The following is a 24455-nucleotide window of genomic DNA, read 5'->3' as shown; positions in this document are numbered from 1 at the left end:
TAGCTGTGTTCATCTTCAGCTGGATTTAACTGAAAGGTGAGATTTGCCGCTTGCAATCAGGGGAATAATTAAAAACAGAGGCCTGAAGTTGAACGCTTTACGTTATCACTATTGAAAACACTATACGGTTTTTGTGTGGGCTTCTTTATCACTGATGAAGTGGATTATGCAGTAACTATGTGTCAAATACACAGATGTTTTTTTATGTAGCCACAGAAACACTTTTAATTGCAAGCTTAATGCAACCTCGGTATGGTCAAGAATATAGTTCAGTATAAGTCTATACTATTTAAATACCAATTAACTGGGTCTATAATAGGTTTTATTTTGATAAACAAGACACAGTAGTACATTAAGATTAGGCTACAAGAGAAGACTTTTTACTGGTATAAATAACAAGTGAATGGCTGCATCCAAAATCACATACTTCCCTGGTATGTGACAAAAGAAGTATGTCTGAATTCACTCAATATATATTTCAAAGCTCAAAACAGGTCCAAAAATTCTGCATACAGGTCTGTCATTTGTCAGAGAAAGCACAACGGGGGTTTTATTCACTGCCGGTGTGAACAGTACTTTAGGAAGCTACTGCATGTGTAGTGATTGTCAACAATCCCAAAACTCAACTACAAGTTTGAAGAACTTGTTGTCAGCAGGAGTTGTAATGGTTGTAGCAGGATTTTGCAGGTCTGGTATATTTTATCTTCTCATGGTGATCAGTGCATACTCTACTTCAGCCTCCTCTTTAACATTCTGTAAAAAATAAATAAAAAAAAATAATATATCAAATCTTACTGAAGATAGATTTGAGATTTAAGGTGAGTTTAGATCTTTTGTCTTTTTTCTCTTCTTTTTTTTTTTTTTACTTGCAGTGATCACAGATATCAGGTTGAGAACTGAAATACTGTAAATGGTCTTTAAAATCTAATTAGGCTAATAATGCTTTTGGGGAATGCAGTCCAGGACAGTATGTACAGTACCACTGAAATAAAAAAGTGCAAAAATTTAGAGGTGCAATGTCTTGTGACTGCGGCAGTAGCCTTAAAAAAAACATAAATTTGCCTGACTGCTAAATTGATACAGAGATGAACAGCATACCTTTGGAATAAATCTTACTGTTTTATGCAATTTTCTGTTCTTGAATGTTGGCTCAATGTAAATGATCTCTTCAGGAGTCTGAACTGTTTGAAAAATAATAATAGATGCATTAAACAACAACAACAACTCAATCTAAACTAGATCTGGTTCTTCACAACATATGTGCTGATTATATTGTCGAGGTTAAAACATTAATGCACACATTTAATTAATTGTGCAATTTTATATACTTTTTTATAATTTTATAGACATTTTTTTGCAGATAATTTATAAACCATACTAAGACAAATGCTAAAGTAATTTACATTTTATTGTAGTGTGATGAAATGTAATAAAATGTCACCCACCAGTGTGCTGCATCTTTACACATGTAGGATTATGTTACTGTATTATTAAATTAATACATAATTGCATTTCTGTCTTGTTTCTGTATTTCCGGTGTGGTTTAATGCATTTTGAGACATGCAGAATTTGTTTTTCCTGAGCGAGACGAGTAAAGAGCATTGCACAATGTCACTTTATAGATAACAGCCAAACAACTTGCCTTTTTGATCAGTTTTTCTACACTTCCAGCATGTGAGAAACATCCCGAATGCAACCACAATCAACAGAGATCCAGCCACAGCAGCAACAGAGATCAGCACTATCAGAGACAGAGAGCCTGTGATGAGAGAGAGACACAGTCATTAGTTTGAGTGAAATTCTCAGTCTGATCTATTGAAACATGAACATCCCTCTCAGTTTTTGCTGCTTTACTTGTTGACATCATAATTTACTGCATGCTTTTGATTCAGGTTTTGATTGTGAATTTGACAGATGTTTGCTATAATGCTTTAATGTGTAAGAAAAAAAAAAAAACTATTGGTAGTCTGCATTTATGAATAAACAGAATGTAACAAATCTGATCTATTGTCTAATCACTGAAATCAGCTCTTGTCATTATAATCAATTCAGTAAATATAAGTAAACACTAATATCAACTGCTACATGTTCCCAATGTCTTGTGTTTTTGTGTGTGCTTTGTGACTTTGTGTAACTTTTGTGTTACATCCTGATTTGAGTGCCATGTTTGTAGTTCTTTTCTCAGGTGACTGTCTCCCCCAGCCTCATTTGTGTTTATATAGCCCCTGCTTTTCCCATTTTTTCAGTTGTAGATGTGTTTCTGTTCCCCACAGTCCTTGTTTCTTGGTTCTTGTTTAGCATTGCAGTTTAAAAAATAATAACCTCTTGCCTTTAGATCTGTCTCTTTGCCTGCCTTCTCTTCTACTCCACCATTAATACACAGTAACATTTACATACACATTTGCATAGTCAAATTTTACAGGCAAAGTCAGAGAAAGTGGGACTGAATGTGAAGCGTGTGTGAAAGCCACATGTATTCCAGTTTGTGGACTAGGTAACGAATCAATGCTAATTAACTCTTTTTGGCCTGTAGATTAATATCATTTAGTTCTGTCTCACAGCTAACTACTTTCCAAGAAGTTATTTATTTATTTATTTATTTTTTAATTTAGCCACTTTTTTTACAAGTTCAGGTATAAAGAAGTGGCTGCGTAGATACAAACACACTGTGTGTTGTTTAGTGTAGCTGAATGTGTTAAAGCACAACTACTGGTCAGCTCTACAAATTTGCGTATCGCATGTATGAAAATCCACCAAACTTCTCTTTGAGACTGGCTGTATTTTACCTTGACCAGTCCTTTCAGCACATGACCAGTAGAATAAGATGAGCAAATAAACACTAATCTCACCTGAACATGTGTGACAGAGTTGAGTGATGTCCAGATGTGTGGTCTGGTTGCTGATGGGATTGTTGATCACACAGCTGTATCTGTTTTTATCCTGATATTCCACCTCCAGAGGTAGAGAGAGACTGATGCTGAGATCAGACACACTGATGCTGGACAATAAACTGTTTCCTTTGTACCAGGAGAGAGTCACATGACTCACATTCACCACTGAACACAACAATGAACAATTTTGCTGTGATGATGATGATGATGATGATGATGATGATGATGATGATGATGAACACTGTGAAGAGTTACTGCTGATGACAGGAACAGGCAGGCGAAGCTAAAAAACATGAGTAAAATCATTAAATTGTAGTATTAATAAATAGCTGTTTCTGTTTAATGTGTTAAGGGTGAGTTTGTGATGTCAACTGTGACTCTTAATATTTATAATTTCAAGATTAATAATTAACTAGGATTTACTTTAATTACAACAATTAAAAAATATTAACTCACCATAGACAGTGAGAGTGAAGTTCTTCACAGTGTTGGTCTGTAGTTGATAGAGTCCAGTGTGTTCAGTTCTGGTGTTTGTGATGATCAGAGATCCAGTTTGATGATCCACCTTCAGTCTGTCTCTGAATCTCTCATCAAGAACATCATCATATACAGTGATGCTGCCATCCATTACATCGATTTGAGCTATTAAAGTCTTATTATATCCAAACCTCCACAGAATAAGATCATTGTCCATCATTTCAGTAAGACCAGAGTGTAGAGTGACTGAATCTCCCTCCAGCACTGACACTGACTTCACTGCATCTGTATCAGCAAACACATCTGTAGAATATTAGAGTTAGTCACAGATTAAGGGTTAATGACATTATGTTGGATTACTTTACTATAGGATCAGTATGTTGTAATTATTTAAAAAGCTAAACAAAGGAACACAAGAGAATAGCACACAGGAAAGCTAAATGGAAGAAAATTTCACTTAAAGTGTAGAGTTGAGAGAATCCTGAATCTGTCCTTAGTGTATCCTGTGATGATAGATCTGAATCCAAACCAGATTATAAATACTTGTCCAGTTTCAGAATATCACAAATAATGTGAAATGTATATTCATCTTAATACACTAGCTTGCATTAACTAAATCAGTAAAACACACACACACACACACACACACACACACACACACACACACACACGCACACACACACACACACACATACATATATATATATATATATATATATATATATATATATATATATATATATATATATATAAACATACATTTATCCACTTGCCAGCCAGTTTGCACAAACACCAGCAAGAACAAAATTACAACATGAGGAAACGTTCTTGCTACAAGCACTATGCGATTGTAACATCTGAGAAAACAGACTGCTAAACAGGACAGAAGTGAGATATCAATCTGATGTGTGAATCCTCCCCCCAACAGGATCTGACCACCCCTTTACTGAAAGTGCACTGGCTGTGACCACAGTAGTCACAAAACACTCTCTAGCTTTTACTTATTCTTACTGGCAGAAAACTTGAACATAATTATCAGTGGATCCACAATTTTTCTGTATCTTTTCTTTCAACGCTGCACTCTACAAACAGGGCACTGGTGTACTTTGTGAACAGCATCTCTACTTTGTTAATGCAATTTTCTGTATTGATACTCCACAGGTTTTACCTGTATTTTGAATTATACATTGCACTGTGTTGTGTAATATTAAACATACAGTGTGTGCTTAGCTAAAAAAATTAAATAAATAAATAAAGGCCAGCATAAATTGCATTATCAGTACATCAGTAGGCGGTGGTGAAATTGCGTGGTGGAACATTGGAACTGCAGTCCGCCATGAATCTCGAGAGATTGCAATGCGTGTAGCGAACCACGAGGGCGCACAACTAAAATAATAGCCTCATGTTTTTCCAGGTAAGTTCATTAGCAAATATGCGAGTGTAGAAGTATTAATGTTTGTGTGTTTATTTCCAGATGTGTTTTTAAAGTGTTTGAAAGCTTGAGGAGATCTCTGCATTAATACCGATGTTATACGTTTGATTTGTGAGTTTGCACGTGCCAGGAGTTCATCATAACACAGAATGTTGTTTACGGAGAATACTCTTGGGAGATATCGTTCTAATAATTTCATGCTGAGTGATAGGATTATATGTTTTAAAACATGAAATGTTTAGCTTTCATATTACAGAATCTCGAGAGTTTGAGAGCGAGAGTGATGCGTTGCCGCCGCTACTAAAACTATTTAAATCATATATATTTATATATATATATATTTTTTTTTTTAACAAATCCACTTTAAATGTGCAACCCCTTTTGTGAATTCCTCATTGCACACGAAGAGTTACACATGGACTGGAATCAGACTGAGATTAGTAAACTCTGTTTCTGTACAATTCTATGATTACAGCAGGTTTCACTTTTGCCAATGGATCACGTTTCTGCGAAGAGAAAATACAATGTGGCGCTACACTCCAGAAAAAGGTTACAAAAAAGCTACGGGGCGGTGCAGCACTGAAGGCACACAGAGTCAGCAAGAATAGCTACGCACCTAAAGATAATGATGATGAAGAAGAACATTGTAAAGAGTCTCTGATGACAGGAACAGACAGACGAGCTAAAAACATGAGTAAAAACATTCAATTGTAGGCTAGTATTAATAAATAGCTGTTTCTGTTTAATGTGTTAAAAGTGAGTTTGTGATGTCAGTTGTGACTCTTATGTTATAATTTCCAGACTTTAGAATCGACTAGGATTTACTTTAGTACAATTAAAAATTTCCCTGCTTCATTTAAAAAAGGTGTTAGTGTGTTGTCAAAGCTGGCAAACAAAAAAGCATGAAATCCCGCCCTTAGCTGGGTTTCATGTGATTAAAAATCACATAGTGACTTTCGTTCTCTTACTTTTGACTAGAATCGAAACCATACGAATAAAGGTTCAGTGTCTGGCTCATCTGGATAAATATGTGTGCTGTTTGTTTTATTGTCCATTATTGAATATCAACAGATCTCAGGGGTTCATTTTGTGACTCTGGAAGAAAGCTTACAGCACAATAGATCTACCGGAGCAACACTATTATTAATTCTAACAAACAGCACTGTTAACATGATGGGATGCAGTTTTTGCTTCTTACTCTGTTTGTTTTGCTCATTCATGGTAAGACGTTTTAATTTGTAACCTCAACTTGCTTTCGGTTTTTTCAGCGGGGAGTAAATGACAATTTCACATCATTAACTTTCTAAAATCTTATCTTGGATTGTATTTATGGATGCTTAGCCTATTTGTGTTTTGTACCCCAAGAGTTCTTTCGTTTTTTATACCCCCATTTCTCCTCTCGTCCAACACGCAAAAGCTGCATTTCCTGATGCGTTCAATATTAAACTGACTCTGCTCGACTGACATTTTTAAGCAGAAATATTATATGAATAATTCAATATATGACGTTATTTAAGAAAACTCAGCAATGGTTGTATATTATAATGGTATAGTCAGTTTTTGGACATTTATATGCTGTGTCTGTGTCGCCTGTCTGTTTCCTTGTCTGCCCTGTTGTTTGGTTTCTGATTTGCCTACATCTGTTAAGGGCTGTGTTTCTGTAGTTCCTGGTCACATGACTCTGGCCAACCATTAGAGAGTATCAGACATCTGTGTCCTACACAGGACAAAGTACTATGATTGATATTTAAGGAGACCCTTAATGCAAAAGGTTCTATATATGGCGAAATATATCTTAGTATTTAACTAACACTTAGCCTCATGTTAATTTAACGTTTTTATTTAATTTTCTAATGATTTATTCAAAGAACTATATATATTAAGTAAGCATTGAGTAACTATAGGCTATATTATGTGTTTACAGGTGTTTTTTTGGTGATGGCGTGAGTGACGAGTGATGGAGGGAGATACAGTCACTCTAAACACTGATATAACCAAAAAAAAGAGAGCACTGACAAGTTGCTGTGGTATTTTTTGAAGACACTCGCGTAGCTCTGATTAATGGACATCCCAATACGAGCTGTTTATATGATGGGTGAAGGCTGGAGATTCAGAGACAGACTGAAGGTGGACTATGAGACTGGATCTCTGATCATCACGAAGACTATCACAACTGAACAAGCTGGGCGTTATGGCTTAGAGATGGCATCAGAGAGTGAGAGTTCAGGAAAAAGACTAAAAGTTTAAGCAAGAAACATAGAATTAATGACAGCACCAAAATCCTGCAAAAAATCAAGCGTCAGTCATGATGATACCACGAAAACTTTTCATTGTGATCATCATTGGTGAGTTAATGTAATTTACCCTTAAGTTATTTATTTATTTATTTATTTTTTGAAGAAATTAAATAAACTACGAATCAGTGATTTTTCTATTTTAATACAAAAATAGATCATATAAAACTAAATTCATTGACTAACAATAGAATTAAATTGTTCATCAACTTTCAAACTGGCACCTCTGATTAAATATGTTGTTACTGAAATCCTGTGCTCACTACACAACGCAAGTGGATTGATTAGAAAAAGGAAGGATAGATGGATGTCATTGAAATTATAATGTAATAACTGGTCACTTTAGGAACCTTTTTATGATGACCAAACATACTAAAATTTATCACCGATGGTTCATGTTTCTTTAGAAGAGTACCCTCATAATCTTTAATCAGAATAACATTCTTTTTTTTTTTTTGTTTTTTTTATGGAACATTGCAGTATTTTTTGATTCATCACTCCACAACATTTTTTCCCCAAATTCATGTACCCTCATAATCTTTAATCAGAATAACATTCCTGTGGAAAACCAAAGGTCTTCAAAAAAGTTGTCACAAGCTGCACGTTCACTTGCACTAATTAAAGTCTCTAAGACACAATTTGATCATCGGCCGGAGGAGGGATTGCGGAGCTCTCAAGCCACGTGCGAACGAACCAAAAATGAGCTCCTCGATGAGTGCCAGCAGGGCTGCGTTCAGCCCCGACAAAACGTTGCAAAACGTTTTTAAGCCGGAAACGGTGGCGTGTTGAACACCCTGTTGTGATGACGCAAGCGTTGCAGCTATGGCAGCTGAGAAGGCCATTCTCTGTGTTCTTTTGAAGAATTTTGAGCCTGATGATATTGATATAAATACTTGTTTTAATACTGCAAAAGTACCCTCGATATTTACAGTCCACTGCCAGAATTAGAATGACAGCACACATCTTACGAAATTCTGACTGAAAACACATCTATTTTATCTCCTGGTAGCTAATCAATTCTAACTTAAATGTTGTTTTTTATTTCTAGTTCTTAATTTTTAAATGCCTTGTATTAATTATCATTCTCATTTTTTGTAAAGCACTTCATTACCACTGTGTATGAAATTTGGTATATAAATAAACTTGCCTTGCAATGAGTTAAAAATATAAACAACTACATCATCATGGTGATGTGCTATGTTTTGCACTACCCTCAAAACTCTTACGACAAACATGTCTTCTAATGTCTTCAATTGTTGCATATACCGAGCTGCAGCGGACACATTTGTAAACTGCTTTACTGGGACCCATTGTGCGAGGTCTCTCTTTAATACCATGGTTTTATATACAATACTGCCGCTGATTGGGCCGACATTTCTGGCCGCACCCCTGGAAACAAGAGAAAACGCATCTCAAGCTGTTTTCGTTGCACACCGTTTCAGAAGGAAACGTGTCGTTCAACCCGGAAAACGTAGCAAACGTTGCGCACCGGTGTGAGCTTGAACGTGCCCCAGCATCCTTATAACCACCACGCCCCGACTGGGCAACCAATGGCTGCTTACCACCCACGATTGGATAACCTGTTTAAAATTAGAGAGAGAGAGAGAGAGAGAGAGAGAGAGAGAGAGAGAGAGAGAGAGAGAGAGAGAGAGAGAGACCGAGAGGAACACAGAGCAAGAGTAGAAAACAAAAGCTGGGCCGTAACACCCTCACACACCGAAAAGAATCTACAGCACAGTAAAATTTACCACAGTAGATTTACTCGGAATCAAACGACCGTGATGGTGCATGCATAACACGTTATCCTTGCCTTTCTTGAGCAATTTCCCGACGTTGAAATCCTGGACAAAAAGAAAGAGAACAGCGCTATGAATTCGTTGATTTAAATTTTCATCCGAGACAAAAAATAATGGCATGATGTACAACCACCCGGGAAGAGAACTAGAACTTAATGTACACCTCAAAGTGTTGTAAAGCCATTAAGAAGACTAAAGCCTCCTTCTCAATGGTGTAATTTAACTGATGTTTCAAATTTCTTTGAAAGTACCCAACAGGATGCTCAATCCCCATTTCATCATCCTGCAGAAGGACAGCACCACCACCGAGTAGCGCACGTCAACATCCAACTGAAGTACACATGAATAATTTGGAGCCGTTAAGACGGGACCACTACTCAGGGTTTTAGCAAATTGAATGCAATCAGTCCACTCAAAAATTTGTGATACTTTCGAAGCAGTTTTTTAGAGGCAACACAACATCAGAAATTTTACAAAATCCCTGATAATAGCCAGAACATTCCTGAGGAATCTCCTGAGTTCACGTTTCGTACAAATTTGCACCTGAAATTCTGTAATAGCTTGCACTTTCAAAGCAACAGGTCAGACCTGCCCTTGCCCACTACTGTTTCCCTAAATAGGTAATTGTCAGCTTTGCAAACTCACACTTAGACAAAATTAAGAGTGAGAGATGCATCCAGTTACCGATTAAAACAGTTGCTTAACTTTGTCAAGTCTCATCCCATGTTTTCGAGTAAACAACAATATCATCGGTAAAGCTTTACAGTTTGGCTTACGCTGAAGGACTTACCCGATTAGGCAAAGGTAGGCGACAGCCTTGGGCCCCATTTAAAGAAGCCAGGGCCCCCTAATGCTTTTCATATAGGAGATGCGCATTAAGCGCGGACGCGAACGGTTTGCTGTTTTACGGTGTTTTATGCAAGACAATTACCGTCTGCGCGTCCGAGTTGAACATGCTTCTTGTGTATCCAGCTTGTAGCAAAATAAAATTTTATGCATCCTAAAGCTGACTGCCGCACGAGCGACGCAGGGTCCCTCTTTCCCAGCGCGCGCACACTTCTCTCTCTCTGCGTTCAGCGCGCGGCTGAAAGGACTGCGCTTTCCAGTTAAACTGCTGATATGTTGCTTCTCTAATTTTACATATAAGTATAGCTGAAATCCTGGCACAGCTATTGTCTTCAAGCTTTTTCTGTAGCCTATTTGATTTTATCAGACGACGGCGCGATTATATATTTTTATGCAGATTAACTTCTCGGAAGGGAGGCTGGTTAGTCTTAATGGATTAAAGCGTTTCAGTCGCACTGTTCATATTCATCTCGTTGTCTGACAACAAACAGTCAAATGTATCAATGAAAACGTTTTGGTAGCTGCATCAAAATGCAGTATGTGGCACAGAGAGGCAAACAAATGTAATAATAAATAATAAATGTACATTTTGCATGTTCAGAAGTGAGCTGCCTGTCATGCGAAAATGCAAACAGTTTTATTGTAAAGTGCTCAGTGCAAAAGAAGAAGTAATAGGGAAGCTAGTATTTCTGTTTTTTTTCATGTGTCTAATAGGCACTGAACAAGTTCTTTGAAAAAGCATCTATGACCTATAAAACATATGTCTACCTCTTCATGTACTCTGTTATAACGGTTTCACTCATAATAAACATTTATTGCATAAAATTAATTTTTTGCATTACAAAATGCCTTAAAAAGAAGTGTTACAAGGTAGTAGCATATTGACACACAGAACAATGAGAGTTTTTAAGATAATGTCAGGAAACTAAGATATTTTCGGTTAGAGACAAGCTCAATCATCGTTTTTAGTCTGGGACTATCTTAAAGCCTTGTCTGTGTGAAACCATGGGGAAAATATTCATTTTAAGGCACATTTAGAACAGATAAAAAATGTGCGAATTAAGTTTAGATTATTCCTGCGGTTAACTCATGACAATCATGCCATTGGTGTGATTATATATTTTAATTGATTGACAATACCCTAGGTTAAAATGACTAAAATAAAATGGGAAACTACAGCTGGTAACTCACATTTCATTTTACCTGATAAGTACCATTTATGAGCTGAGCTGTTTTTGTTTAGAGCTGTTGCCGGGGAAACCTACTATATTTCCTGACTCAAAGCACCTCCCTACTGGCAGAGAATGAATGGCACATTTCCAATAATCCAGTCTGCGGTTTTTGTTCGAGACCAATACGAATATTCACTCACATAAATCTGTTTTTAAATAATATAAATAATTTATACTTCCTTTGACTCATCCCAGAAATATAAAGTTTCCAGTTGTAAGAGGGTTTATCATTTTATAATTTATTTTTGTTTATGTTAAAAAAACTAAAAAAAAGCGGTAAATCAATTGCTATTTAGGTGGTCTACAACATGGAAATGACAAAAGTATCTGCTAAATGAATAAATGTAAATTAAAGAATCCCATTAGAACATGTACATAAAAAAATGTAGAAACATTGGGACACAACAATCTGGCACCCATTGTGCAGCAGCAAGCATCCACGACAAAAAAAAGGACCTCGAGGGTTGATCTAGGTAAATGTGTGCAAATGTATAGGGCCCCATTCCTATATTTGCCTGGGGCCCCCAATTCACTAAATCCGCCCCTGAATGGGACACAACGGTTCTGCACGGATTATAGAAGAGTAAATGCCGTGACAAAACCAGATTCGTTTCCCCTCCCGCTTATGGAGGATTGTATCGATAGCGTGGGGTTCTCTTGGCGGCCGTCTTGAGGCTCACACACTATGCTAAAGGGGGGTGCTGGCAAGTTCCCTTGGCCGGGAAGCTGCGACGAAATATCTGGATTAGATTTACCCTGGATGATTTCCTTAATTATAAGGTGATGGCGTTCGGACTGCGTAACGCTCCGGGATGTGTCAAGTGCTGGGCGGTGTCAGGGGCGGATTTAGTGAATTGGGGTCAATTCACTAAAACACAGTGGAGTCAGCTGTCTTAACCGTCTGTGGCTTGTGTACTGCAGACACATAGGGCTTCATCACTGTGTCTGTCCGTTACTCTGTTCCTCTTTCGGGCTGAATGATGTAAAATCGGACATATTTAATTGTCTTACATTTATTTGAAGAAGAAGAGAAACTGCCCGATATGGGAAAGGGGCGTTATATTTTCAACGAGTGCTTGTGGTCTGGGCCACATTAACCATTGGGCTATGCGGGGCTGAAGCCCCGGGGCCGAGCAAGGAGGGGGCCCATGATTGGCTGTGGAGTAGATTGACGGACATCAGTAGTGCCGATCACCAACGCTCTACCACGCCCCTCACTTTTTTGTAGTGCTATTATTTAGTGGAGTTTTTTCCGTAAATTCCCCATGCATGTACCAATTAGAGATTAAACAACGTCCACATATTGAGTTTTGTTTATTACTCAAAATGCATTTATTATATATTTTACTTTTTGAACGAAAACTGTGCACGTAGCCTATGTATCAGTTGATAGCTGCGTCTAATATCTGCATTCACCTCTCTTTATTTGTTCTGGTGTAATCTAGAAATGGTCATGCAAAGAACAATCTTCGATAAGTAAAAATGTCAACTATTCAAAAAACTACATAAAAATAGTCAAAGAAAAAAATGAGGAGAGAGGGGAAAACATGAGTTAGTCACTATAATCCACAGCTAGTTTATATTACTAAAGCTGATGATAGAGTGGGAGTTGTGGAACCGCAAATGGACCGGACACATGGAGTAGATAAAAACACAGCGTCAGCATCCCCTCAGATTTTAGGTTAGTTTGATTATTAACTTGATAGAAGTATATTGCTTTTTGTGTTTGAGCAAACTCTGTAGGCCTAGTATTCATTTTGTGCATCATGTAAGCTTTTCATTTAAACACATTTTAAGCATTGTGGTTTAAAAACTAATTTAACTGTTCAACAGAACATGTATGCAGTGAGGCAGAATTCATTTTGGCAAATGCGCATTAAGACAGTTTCTCATACGCGCAGACCGCACTTGCTCGTCTGCGCCTGACTAAACTAAGAGTTATTTTTCACACCTTGTGTTGAAACATTTGAATTCACATAGTTACGTGTCTCCTCGTCAACACAGTCATTTGTGACTTAAATGACCGTTATAGTTTAAAGATAAGTTATGGTGCACTAGTTGGCTATTATGAGATCCTGGCATTATAGGATGAGATTTTAATCAGAATCAGAAGAATCAGAATCAGAATCAGAAAGAGCTTTATTGCCAAGTATGCTTGCGCATACAAGGAATTTGTTTTAGTGACATGAGCTTCCAGTACACAAAGACAACAACACACAGTCAAAAAAAAAAAAAAAAAAAAACCTTTGCAAGATAATACACTGAATTTCTTCTCTAAATAAGTGTATAAACAATTGTGCTATAAATGATAATGGAATAGGGATAAAGGGATATAGTTCACCCAAAAATGTAAATACTGTCATCATTTACTCAACTTCAAGTTGTTCTGAACCTGTATGAATTTCTTTGTTCTCCTCAACATGAAAGAATATATTTTGAAGAATATTAACAACCAGAAGGTTTCTGGTCCCTGTTGACTCCAATAGGGTTTTTTTTCTTTTTTTCTTCATACTATGGAAGTCATGGGGGCCACAGAAAACTCCAATTACCAGTATTGTTCCAAATATATGTTTGCATTCAACAGCAGAAGGAAACTCATACAGGTTTAGAACAAACACAACATTACTTTCACTTTTGGGTGAACTATTCCTCCAAAGCAGCCTAATATATCTTCTGTTGCCATTTGTGCCAATAATGTAAATTAAACATTAGAAAGAAAATCACTCACTGTTCTTGACCGAATCACTTTTGTAAAATAATGTATATTGAATATATACAATTAAATAATATTCAGTCTATTTATACTCTATTTATTTTATACAATATAATATTTATTATTCAGTGCTTTAAGTGTTTGTAGGTCAATTTCTTTGTTCTATTGTAACTCATCACTGTTTACTTGTCCTCAGTAAATATGTTTTTAGGTAGGCTAGTATTTTTATTATTTATTTATTAATTATTATTATTTTTATTTATTTTTTGAGATATGGGAATTGGTAAAAAGAATTATGAAACTGCAATGCATCAAACTTTTTGACATTTGATATATATATTTTAAATGTAATTATGTAATCCAGATTACATGAAAAACTACAAGAAAAATTAATCAGAGAAACATGACAAGTTTTGCATCACAGGTTCATTATGTGCTCTTTTACCTACAATTCATCTGTATCCATGTGATTTAAAAGAAAATGAATGGCACACATATGCTGTCCTCATATTTATTCATGCATGAGAAAAAAAAATATATAAATGGTAAAATAAAAAGGCTCTTGTCCTCTTCAGATTTTGCGGTGCATGTTATCACTGAAGGTTTTATTATTAAATTGTATTTTGGTGTACTTTTATTTCATTAAATATTAAATAAAAGTAATTCTAATTCACGTTGCTATAAGTTATTAATTTTACTCTTAGTAATTTCACTGTAAATTGCCTTAAATCATTTTCAAACTAATATTTGTACTGTGGTAATGTTAGTATATTTTTGTGAACCACTACACAAAGAATATTTCTCAATATTCACTACAGAGTGTTAATGTAACACTAACACATTTCTGCATTAATGAAGTGATTTATTAATTTCTGAATCAGCATGAGTGAACATCTGCTGTTAACAAGAAGAAAAGAGAAAGAAGAACAAAAGAAGGGGAAGAGGAGAGTAAAAACACAACCTTGACTTTCAAACAAGAAATCTGCTGAAATAAAAGAAGACTTAACTTTTTTCCTCGCTAATCATAACCATAAACTGGTAGAAAAAAAATATATATTATAAATTCCTTAATTTATATTATAGCCTAACGTTATATAACCCTTAAACTTAAATGACAAGTATTTCTGCATTTGTCTTTCTAAAGCATTTGCAGCATTGTTCTATACAAATATAACAAAAAGTGCAAAGCGATGTTACAAATTAAGAAGCTGTAATTGACAAAATATGTATGTGTGTGTGTGTGTGTGTGTGTGTGTGTGTGTGTGGGTGTGTGGTGTGTGTGTGTGGTATATATATATATATATATATATATACGGATGCCAAATGAAATGAAATATTAATGAATACTCCACGTTTTGGCCACCAGATGGCCCCAGCATACACCATATATAAGCTCTTTGTATGAAATCATCTGAAAATCTCCTAAATATGCCATAAATGTCATAAATTCACATTAATGTAAAACATTATTATAGATTAACAATCACAATATTTCTATCTGTTCTGTTTGTTTTTCTTCAATGATACAAAAAGGAATTATCATACGCACATTTATCACACCTCAGTTTTCTGTTAATATAGATTATTAAACTAATCTTTCTAAAATCTTCAACATTTACAGGTATATGAAATATGGCCAATAACACTGTCTATGTTGTTTTTAAAAATATGCTGCTAAAAGCTGTTTCATGTTTTAATTATGACACCCCTTTAATTAAAATATAGTCACATGATCCATAGAGCTGTCATCTTTTCAGTATGTAATATTCAGTTTTCGATACAAATAATAACAAATATTTTTGCTTTTGTATTTGTGGGGTTGCTGCAGATAATGTAACAAAAAATAGCAAAATAAATGAAAGGGGAAATGAAAACAAAGACGTAAAATGGAAGGAATATTTATAATTTTGGCCACTAGATGGAGAGCAAAGCTTCGTTTTTCCATCACTAACAACTGGAGCACACACATTTTATAACTCCAGTATATTTATATATTTTCTAGAAACATCAGTGATATGTCACTGTTTTGTTTCTGTTCTGTTCTTCTTTTAACCTCTAGCAGATCTGACGACATTGGGAGCAGAAGAACAGCAGCAGCTGCAGCAGCCACGCCCCATCAGAGCAGTGACGACCAATTGGTAGAACAATTATCAACTGGAAAATCAACAAATCTGTTGATACAGATGGTCCTCCATCAGAAAATAAATAAATATAGCTCCTTCTTGTTAATAAATTTATAAATAAATATTTAAAAATTCCATCATTCATGCTGGTTAACCCTTTGGCTCTTCCTGGAGGAGTACCTCACTAGGTTGGCTCCTCACCTTCAAAATAAGCCTTGAAAGTATTTTATTTTATGCAGATAATGATTGCGAAGGGAAATAAAGGAATAAAAAATAGAAACATGAATTTAGAAAATGAAAACATTATTAAAGCAATTTATAATTTTGGGGGGGGGGATGGGGAGCAAAGCTTGGGGGCCATAAACCTAAATTTTGCTGTATATTTTTCATCTGTATGTTTAGCCCAAAATATATGTGAAATCATCTTGAGCAGTAAATCCTTCTTGAATAGGCAGAAATCTGACGTCAGACAGTTTAATAATATGCAAAGAAAAAGAGCCATCAAGCAGTTGAACCAATCGCATCAAAGCTTCAACTTCACATTACGTGTTTCTGAAAATAAGCAAAACATTAATTGTTGAAGTTGGATGGCTGTAGGTGAGCGAGTACCTTTTTTTTATATTTTTTTTTTTTTCTAGAATGAAAATAAAAAAAATAAATAAAAAAAATCTGATTGGAAACTTATGATTTGAAAACCAGAAAATCATTGCTAATTTATGTGCTAAATTTTATAATGATTTATTCACTTAAAATCTATTCACTTAAATTTAACAAACATGCTGTTTTTTTTTTAGCACTATTTTGCATACACAAATTGAGTAATACTGAACAAGCTTTTTGTGATGCTCCCATTACTTTAAAAGAAACTGTAGAAACAATTAAATCGTTAAAATCAAATAAATCTGTAGATACAGATGGACTCACATCAGAATTATAACAAGTTCTGTAAAAATATAGCTCCTTCTTGTTAAGTGTTTATAAATTAATCTTTTTATTCCATCAGGAATCAGTAGCTTTTTAACTATCTGGATCTCTTCGTTTAGGAGTCACACTTGGCAACTACACTTTCAAAAAATACATAATAATTAAAATTTAACTAAATATTACCTTAATTAAAAATAAAATAAAATATTTATAAACTTTTAATAAGCTATTTTTTTCCATTTTTTATGATATATGAATATTTTATAATTTTTTTTATAATTAAACATTAGAATTAATATTATTAATTCATTTTTGTTATTATTTATTTATTTATTTATTTTAAATAAATGCAATATTTCACATTAAAACCGAATGAAATAATTTAAAATCCATTTTTTTAAGTGAGAATTGTCATCTATGGCATATAAAAAAAAAAAAAAAATACTGCCTGCGATGTCCTCCTGTATAGCTCCCTATATATTAGGTTTCACACACACACACATATATATATATATCTGTATGTATAGAGATTCTAAAAGATTTTATTTTCAATTTATATATATATATATAATATAGCATATATTTACATTAAATACAGATATGAAATATATACACATATATATATTAGGGCTGTCAAATGATCCGATTTTTCACATCCAAAATAAAATTTGTGTCATAATATATGGCATGTACAGAAATAAAAATTATGTGTATATAAATCCTACACATAAATTATAGCGTCCCTATATTTACATGTATATATTTTACATATTTATATTCTTATATTTTATATTATAATAAATTATTTAATAGATAAACATAACATTTCTTCTTAAATATATACATGCATGTGTGTGTATTTATATAATACACACATACACCACATATATTATGTAAACATAACTATATGTGATTAATCGTGATAATCATTTGATAATATATATATATAGTATGTATAGAGATTCTAAAAGACTACTTTTTGTCAAGGTTTAGATAATTTTGTTTCGATAAATAATTCTAAAAGACTACTTTTTGTCAAGGTTTAGATAATTTTGTTTCGATAAATATCAGTTTTTGCATTATGATTACAATAAAATATAAAGATTTTGTTAGAAAGGAAACACATGGGAAGCATTTTTGTTACTCAGATATCAGGAACATCTGTTAGGCTAAAATAAGAACAAACACAATAATTATCAAAAGAAAAAAAAGAGACATAAACCATAAATAAATATTACTGTAACTATTTACATACAAACTGTAATTATTTTATGCATTGCTGCACATGCAACCGAAAGTCATTCAGTGTCTCTTGCACACTGGAAGAGAGAGAGAGAGAGACTCTTTAATTTTTTTTTTTTTTTTTTTTTTTTTTTACATTTATTCATATTGTTTGACATAAAAAATGAATTCTGATGAAGTTACGATTTTTTTAAATGTCAAAATATAAAAAAATTCTGTCAAAAATGAGAGAAGAGGCAAATAGCAGTTACTCCCCACTTTTAAAAATGCTTTATTTCCTGAGCCAGTAGAGACCACTAGAGATCAAATATGTTTTTCGGTTAAAAAGATAGAAATTATGAAGTAAGATCACTTCTTAATACTTTTTTTATTATTATATATTTTTTTTTTTTTTTTTTTTGTCACCTGTAAATTAATCTTTTACTGGAAAAAATTATATAAAAATCTGAATTGTGGAAAAAGAATATAGTCTTTGCAACAAAATTATTTTCTTACTAATAAAGTAAAGGAAGTATATTTAATATTAAATAACAAATTTTACCCCATTAAACATTTTATGAAGAAATACAAGACTACTATTGACACAAGATGTTCATGTTGCCAGAAGAAATGTACCATAATCTTTTAAAGAAACTGTTTCATTATAAGCTGCACTAAAAAAAAATATACCCACAAGAACTACTCTGGGAAAATATTATTCAACAAGATGTATCCATAACTTTTAAAGACAGTGTTTTAGGACATTATCAAGCTGCACTAAAAAAAAATATACCCACAAATGTAAGTTTGCCAGCAACAAACCACATATTCTATTATTTTCTTTTCTTTCCCTTTCTTTCTTTTTGAAAGACTTTACAAATGATCTAAACACTGTTTTATTGTCAATAAATAAGAAAGCAAGCAGAACAATTATAATTTGGAAAGGTTTTAATTTGTATAAACTGTAATTGATGGTTAAATGTCTTCCCTCAAGTTCTGATGTTTTGTCTTCTATCTTTTCTTACTTTTTCCTGTTGCAGTCTTTAAACAAATTGCTAATACTTCTTTGTTACCAAACATTTCTTTAAATGTCAAATCTATAATGTTTTCTTGCATTAGCAAAAAAGTATTTTTTTGTCCTACCTTCACACAAAAAAAATAAAAAAAATAAATAAAATAAAAAATCAAAAATTTCAAGCAAAATAAAAAAATACACATTAAAAACAATAAAATTAATTCAGTGTATACATGCACTAGTGCTGCCTTACCTGCACATGAAAAAAAAAAAAAAAAAAAAAAAAATTAATATCAATGTATACATATATACTATAGTGCTGCCTATACCTGCACATGGTGAATACAGTGTTGAGTGATGTCCAGATGGTGTGGTGTTGCTTGATGAAGGGATTGCTGAGCACACACAGCTGTAGCTGTTTTTATCCTGATATTCCACCTCCAGAGGTAGAGAGAGACTGATGCTGAGATCAGACACTTTGATGCTGGACAATAAACTGTTTCCTTTGTACCAGGAGAGAGTCACAGCACTCACATTCATCACTGAACACACCAATGAACAATATGATGATCCTGATGATGATGATGATGATGATGATGATGATGATGATGAAGAACATTGTGAAGAGTCTCTGGTGACAGGAACAGGCAGATTAGCTAAAAACATGAAAAAATAATAGATGATTAATTGTTTTTTTGCAGCATCAGTCTCATGACAGTGATCTTCACTCCTCTCTTTTTACATTTATAAAGATTATTGTTTACATATATTAACAAATATCAGACAGGAAAATTATGCTTAATTAAAGTTAGTTATTTTAATAATCAATAATCAAAAAAATAGAAGTGTTTAGATACATCTAACAAGTTAATAAAACCAGTTTTTAACTCACCATAGACAATGAGAGTGAAAACCCTTGCGTTTATCATGAACAAATATCCAGGTTCAAAAACCATTCTTTCTATGAAATCCGCAGGAAAAACATCACCAGCCTTATGACTCAGCATCAGTCTGTCTATGAATTTCTCAGTTAAAACATCATCATATTCAGGTATGCTGTCGCCCATTATACTGATTTCAGATATTAAAGTCTTTTTATATCCAAAGCTCCACTGAATCAGATCATCATCCATCATATCAGTAAAACCTAGAGTGAATGAATCTTCCTCCAGCACTGACACGGACTGCACTGTAAACGCAAACACACCTGAAGAACAGAAACACAGATTAAATATCTCAAATAATTTTGTTGATTTTCTTCAATAGATCAGTTTTGTAATTGTAATGAAGAACAGCAGCACAGACACAAAAGTAGACTGGGATTCATATTTTCTGACGTGTTATTTTTAGTTAGCTGACACTGTTAGTACAGCTGGGTCTGGAGCCAATCTGATTGTTCCCTTCAGTGCCTCTGAGAGATTAAGACCTGTTTCACAGACAGGTTTTAGACTAAACCAGGATTAGGCCATAGCTCAGTTTTTTACATTATGTAATTTTTATAAACTAACATTACTGGTGTGCATATTGAGACAAACCATAAGATCAATCAGTGCAAGTTTCTTTTAGTTAAACCAGCTCAGATTTCAGTCTGGGGGGCCTTGTCTGTGAAACCCCCCCCCCCCAGTAAAGCAGAGTCTGCAACCGAAGACAGAGTGTTAGGAAGGAAGAAATATTCTAATGTACTCAAAGTGTACACACTACTGCAACTGCTATTTTGTGATATTACACATAATGCAACCATTTCCACATAAATAATATTGCATATAATAATATTAAGACTCATATTTTGAGGCTTGTTTAGTTCTACTGTTTCAGTTTATACTATTTCTGTCTAGCTCTGTTTTCTTTAGTTTCTATAGTGTTAGGTTTCCATGGCATTTTATTTTCCCTTCACCTGTGTTTAGTTTAGCTGCTTTTCTATTCTCTTGTATTTATAGCCACGTGTTTCTTTCATTAGTTACTTCTTTTACACATAGCTCTTAGGTTGCATTTAAGTTTGTCTTGGATTATTGTTACTTCTTTAGATTGCCATCTTTGTAGATCCTCACCCCAACTGCACATTACATGTAGCCTACTGCAAAATTAACACAGTCTAACTATAGTTAGTTTGTAGTTAAACTAGTACATTAATGAACTGGTTAACTTTAACTGAGGAGACATCAGCTGCTGCTGAGTCAGATGTTCGTAGAAGAAGAGCTTCGGTTGCTGGAAAGTTGTCTCAGCAGATCAGATGAAGACTGGGAACTTTATTTTTATTTATAGACACTTTTTTATCACACTTGGTGAGCTGAGTTTAACTGTTAAACATATAAGCTGCACGATCTTTTCTCAAAACTAGCTTCACTTTTTTAATATTTTTTGCTCAGTAATCTAATCTGCAGAGTCATGTTTATGGATGTATGTTCCAGTGTGAGTTTTTAACAGCTGTGTGTGAGACTCATATATACACCAGAGGTCTGTGCTTCGTAGCTCGCATAATACATCAGAGATTATTTGACAAATGGCAGACCTTGTAATTATCTCAGGCTAATTTGAATTTATTAAAATATCTGCATTAGGTTTTCTGAGATTACTGCAGAGATTGTGTGCACTGGAAAGGACAGATATATTGATAGTTGAAACCACGATCAGCAATGCAGCAACTGACTGAATCAAGACAGAAACATAATGACATCATAACTAAAATCAAGGAAACAGCCTAGCGGTTATTATTAATATTATTATTTTACAGTCTCTGATATTTGTACAGACTGCATTATTTATTTATTGATAGTGGAATTGAATTTATTAGAGCTCCACAATAATAACAATATATATACATCTGTTCTGTAACTTACCAGCCAGGCGGCAACAGCACAAACAGCAAAAAGCCAATGTGTGAAACAAATGTTCCCTCTATGTGAAAAATAGTTTCAGTCAAATTTGAAACCTTGTAGTAAAGTTGTGTAGAGAACAAGCTGTTAACAATGTGAACTATCTGCTGACTTCCTCCAGACTGAAGACTGAATCAGACCATGCCCCATGTGTTCAACAACACTTCCTGTCTAAAACTCACCCAAAGACAGTCAATAAATAACTGGCAGATTGAAGAGCCTTTTTTATTTTTTTGACAAAACTATTATTCACTACTTATTAAATACTCCATTTAGGTTCTGGTTTTACTAGACAGTAGGTTCTTCACTTTGTTGTTTTCCTTGTTTGTATGTCATGTTTGAAAAAAAAAAAAATGTTTATATATATTTAAAATTAATAAATACAAATGTAGATGTGAATAACTGAACTCAGATGCTGTCATGCATAACTCGCTTGATTTTATGAACATGTGACTCTGCCTGTGAAAACCCAGCTAAAGTTTTTTTTTTTTTTTTTACATAAAATCATCCTTCATAATCTAAAGAGCATTTTGTGAAAAATGTAATCTTGATATATTTAATACTGACTGAGTAAGGACATGTCAACAGTTGAAATCATAGTGAAATAATGTTTGAAATCAAACTTTGATGCTTGTTATCTCATAGATGTTCAGACTTTATCCTGGATTTCACAGACAGGGTCACATATTTTTTTGTGGTTGTTATATTTTTAACCAGTGAAGGTCTGAACAGTTGCAGCAAGTCTTAGCAACAGTTTCTGTTTCTTCTCCAGTGTTTGCTGATGCAGTGTCAATTATAGAGAGAGATGCTGATACTCTAAACACTGATGTTACTGTTACACAGAGATATGATGTAATATGGTATCATAGGGGTGTAACGATTCACTCGTTTTATCGATGCATTGATTACAAAGTCAAGTCAAGTCATCTTTATTTATATAGCGCTTTATAAAAAACAGATTGTGTCAAAGCAGCTGAACAACATTAATTAGGAAAACAGTGTGTCAATAATGCAAAATGACAGTTAAAGCAGTTCATCATTGAACTCAGTGATGTCATTATCTCAGTTCAGTTTAAATAGTATCTGTGCAATCATTTGCAATCAAGTCAACGATATCGCTGTAAATGAAGTGTCCCCAACTAAACAAGCCAGAGGCGACAGCGGAAAGGAACCAAAACTCCATCAGTGAGAGAATGGAGAAAAAACCTTGGGAGAAACCAGGCTCAGTCGGGGGGCCAGTTCTCCTCTGACCAGACAAAACCAGCAGTTCAATTCCAGGCTGCAGCAAAGTCAGACTGTGCAGAAGAATCCTCTGTTTCCTGTGGTCTTGTCCCAGTGGTCGTCTGAGACAAGGTCTTTACAGGGGATCTGTCTCTAGGACTCTAGTTGTCCTGGTCTCCGCTGTCTTTCAGGGCTGTAGGTCAAACCCTAACCTTTAAACATGATTTTTGAATCATAAATTGCCAATTTCTGACAGTAATTGATTTAAAACACTAAAAATTTAATGTATCGCGATTTCTATAGCGATCCAATGCTTTCAAAATATATACACATTAAATTACTACAAGCACAAATTAATGACCTTGAACAGTGTCCCAGTCAGCAAATGCGACTGGCGGAATGTAAAAGTCGTATTAACTACAAAAATGTAAATAAAATTATTTACTTTTGTCAATGCAGCTTAAATGTGCTTCACAGCTACTCAGTATCTAGTTAATACATTTCTTAATAAATATACAACAAACATATGTTTAACATTAAAACAAAACAAACAAAAAAATTGACAAATTTGAGTTGGACTCAGCTGTTAAGAATATATAACAGACACATTTAATATTCAAACAAAAAAAATTTAAGTGGTACATCTGAGTTGGAATCACGTTTGTTAAAATATACATCAGACATACATTTAACATTATATATATATTATATATATATATTATATATATATATATATATATATATATATATATCTATATATCAGTTTTTTAAGAACAAATCACATTAAACTTGAGAATGTGGTTGCTGTAACTGCTGCGAACTGTCTAATTGCGGTCAGCAAATGCACTGTTGTTTCATTCATTGTCTCCTTCATCCCACCATCTAGGTCTCAAGCCCAGGTGCAGATGCCACTTTATAAAGTTCATTTCAATGTCTTTATCTGAAGCCCTTCCATTGAGGGGATTCTGCCTGACAGCACCTCCAGTGAAGAGAAATTTAAATAATGTTAACAGCAGTACAAACTGAAAGGTAGAGCTGAGGGGATTACACTAAAAACAGTGTGAGGTAACCAAATACATGTAATCTGTGATTGTATAATCATGTTGTTACATAGAGTTTTCAGACTATATTTTTGACTTTTTGCTTTTTTTTTTTTTGATTATATATTATTCAAGCAATGTCAGCAAATTATTCATGATTCTCCATAATTATTTTTCATCTTTAATATTTTCTTTCCCACTGCTAATAAGTCTTCTAGTTTTGTGGACATTCACACAAACACCAGTTAACTAGGCTTTATTGACCTCCTGGCAACAAAGCATTTAACGACCAACTACAAAAATAACATCAGACTTCAAATTATTTTCTCAACATTTGCATCAGGTACTATATATTTT

At 34.0% G+C, this 24455-nt stretch overlaps 1 protein-coding gene across 1 annotated transcript in view; it reads right to left on the bottom strand.

Annotated features, from left to right (window-relative positions):
• Positions 1 to 305: 305 nt before the first annotated feature.
• Positions 306 to 24455, bottom strand: part of LOC109061567 (hepatocyte cell adhesion molecule-like) — a 28399-nt gene continuing 4249 nt past the window's right edge. The window contains exons 3-8 of the mRNA XM_042748928.1: positions 19857 to 20171; positions 3347 to 3680; positions 2850 to 3172; positions 1643 to 1759; positions 1099 to 1181; positions 306 to 753 (exon numbers count right to left, since the gene is read on the bottom strand). Of these exons, the coding sequence (XP_042604862.1) occupies positions 700 to 753; positions 1099 to 1181; positions 1643 to 1759; positions 2850 to 3172; positions 3347 to 3680; positions 19857 to 20171 (1226 nt within the window). The 3' untranslated portion in view covers positions 306 to 699. The remainder of the gene's footprint in view (positions 754 to 1098; positions 1182 to 1642; positions 1760 to 2849; positions 3173 to 3346; positions 3681 to 19856; positions 20172 to 24455) is intronic.

The sequence above is a fragment of the Cyprinus carpio genome, chromosome B22 (assembly GCF_018340385.1).
Source record: "Cyprinus carpio isolate SPL01 chromosome B22, ASM1834038v1, whole genome shotgun sequence".
Lineage (NCBI taxonomy): Eukaryota > Metazoa > Chordata > Actinopteri > Cypriniformes > Cyprinidae > Cyprinus > Cyprinus carpio.
Note: the sequence above shows the minus strand (reverse complement) of the source record. Positions and strands in the feature narration are given on the sequence as shown.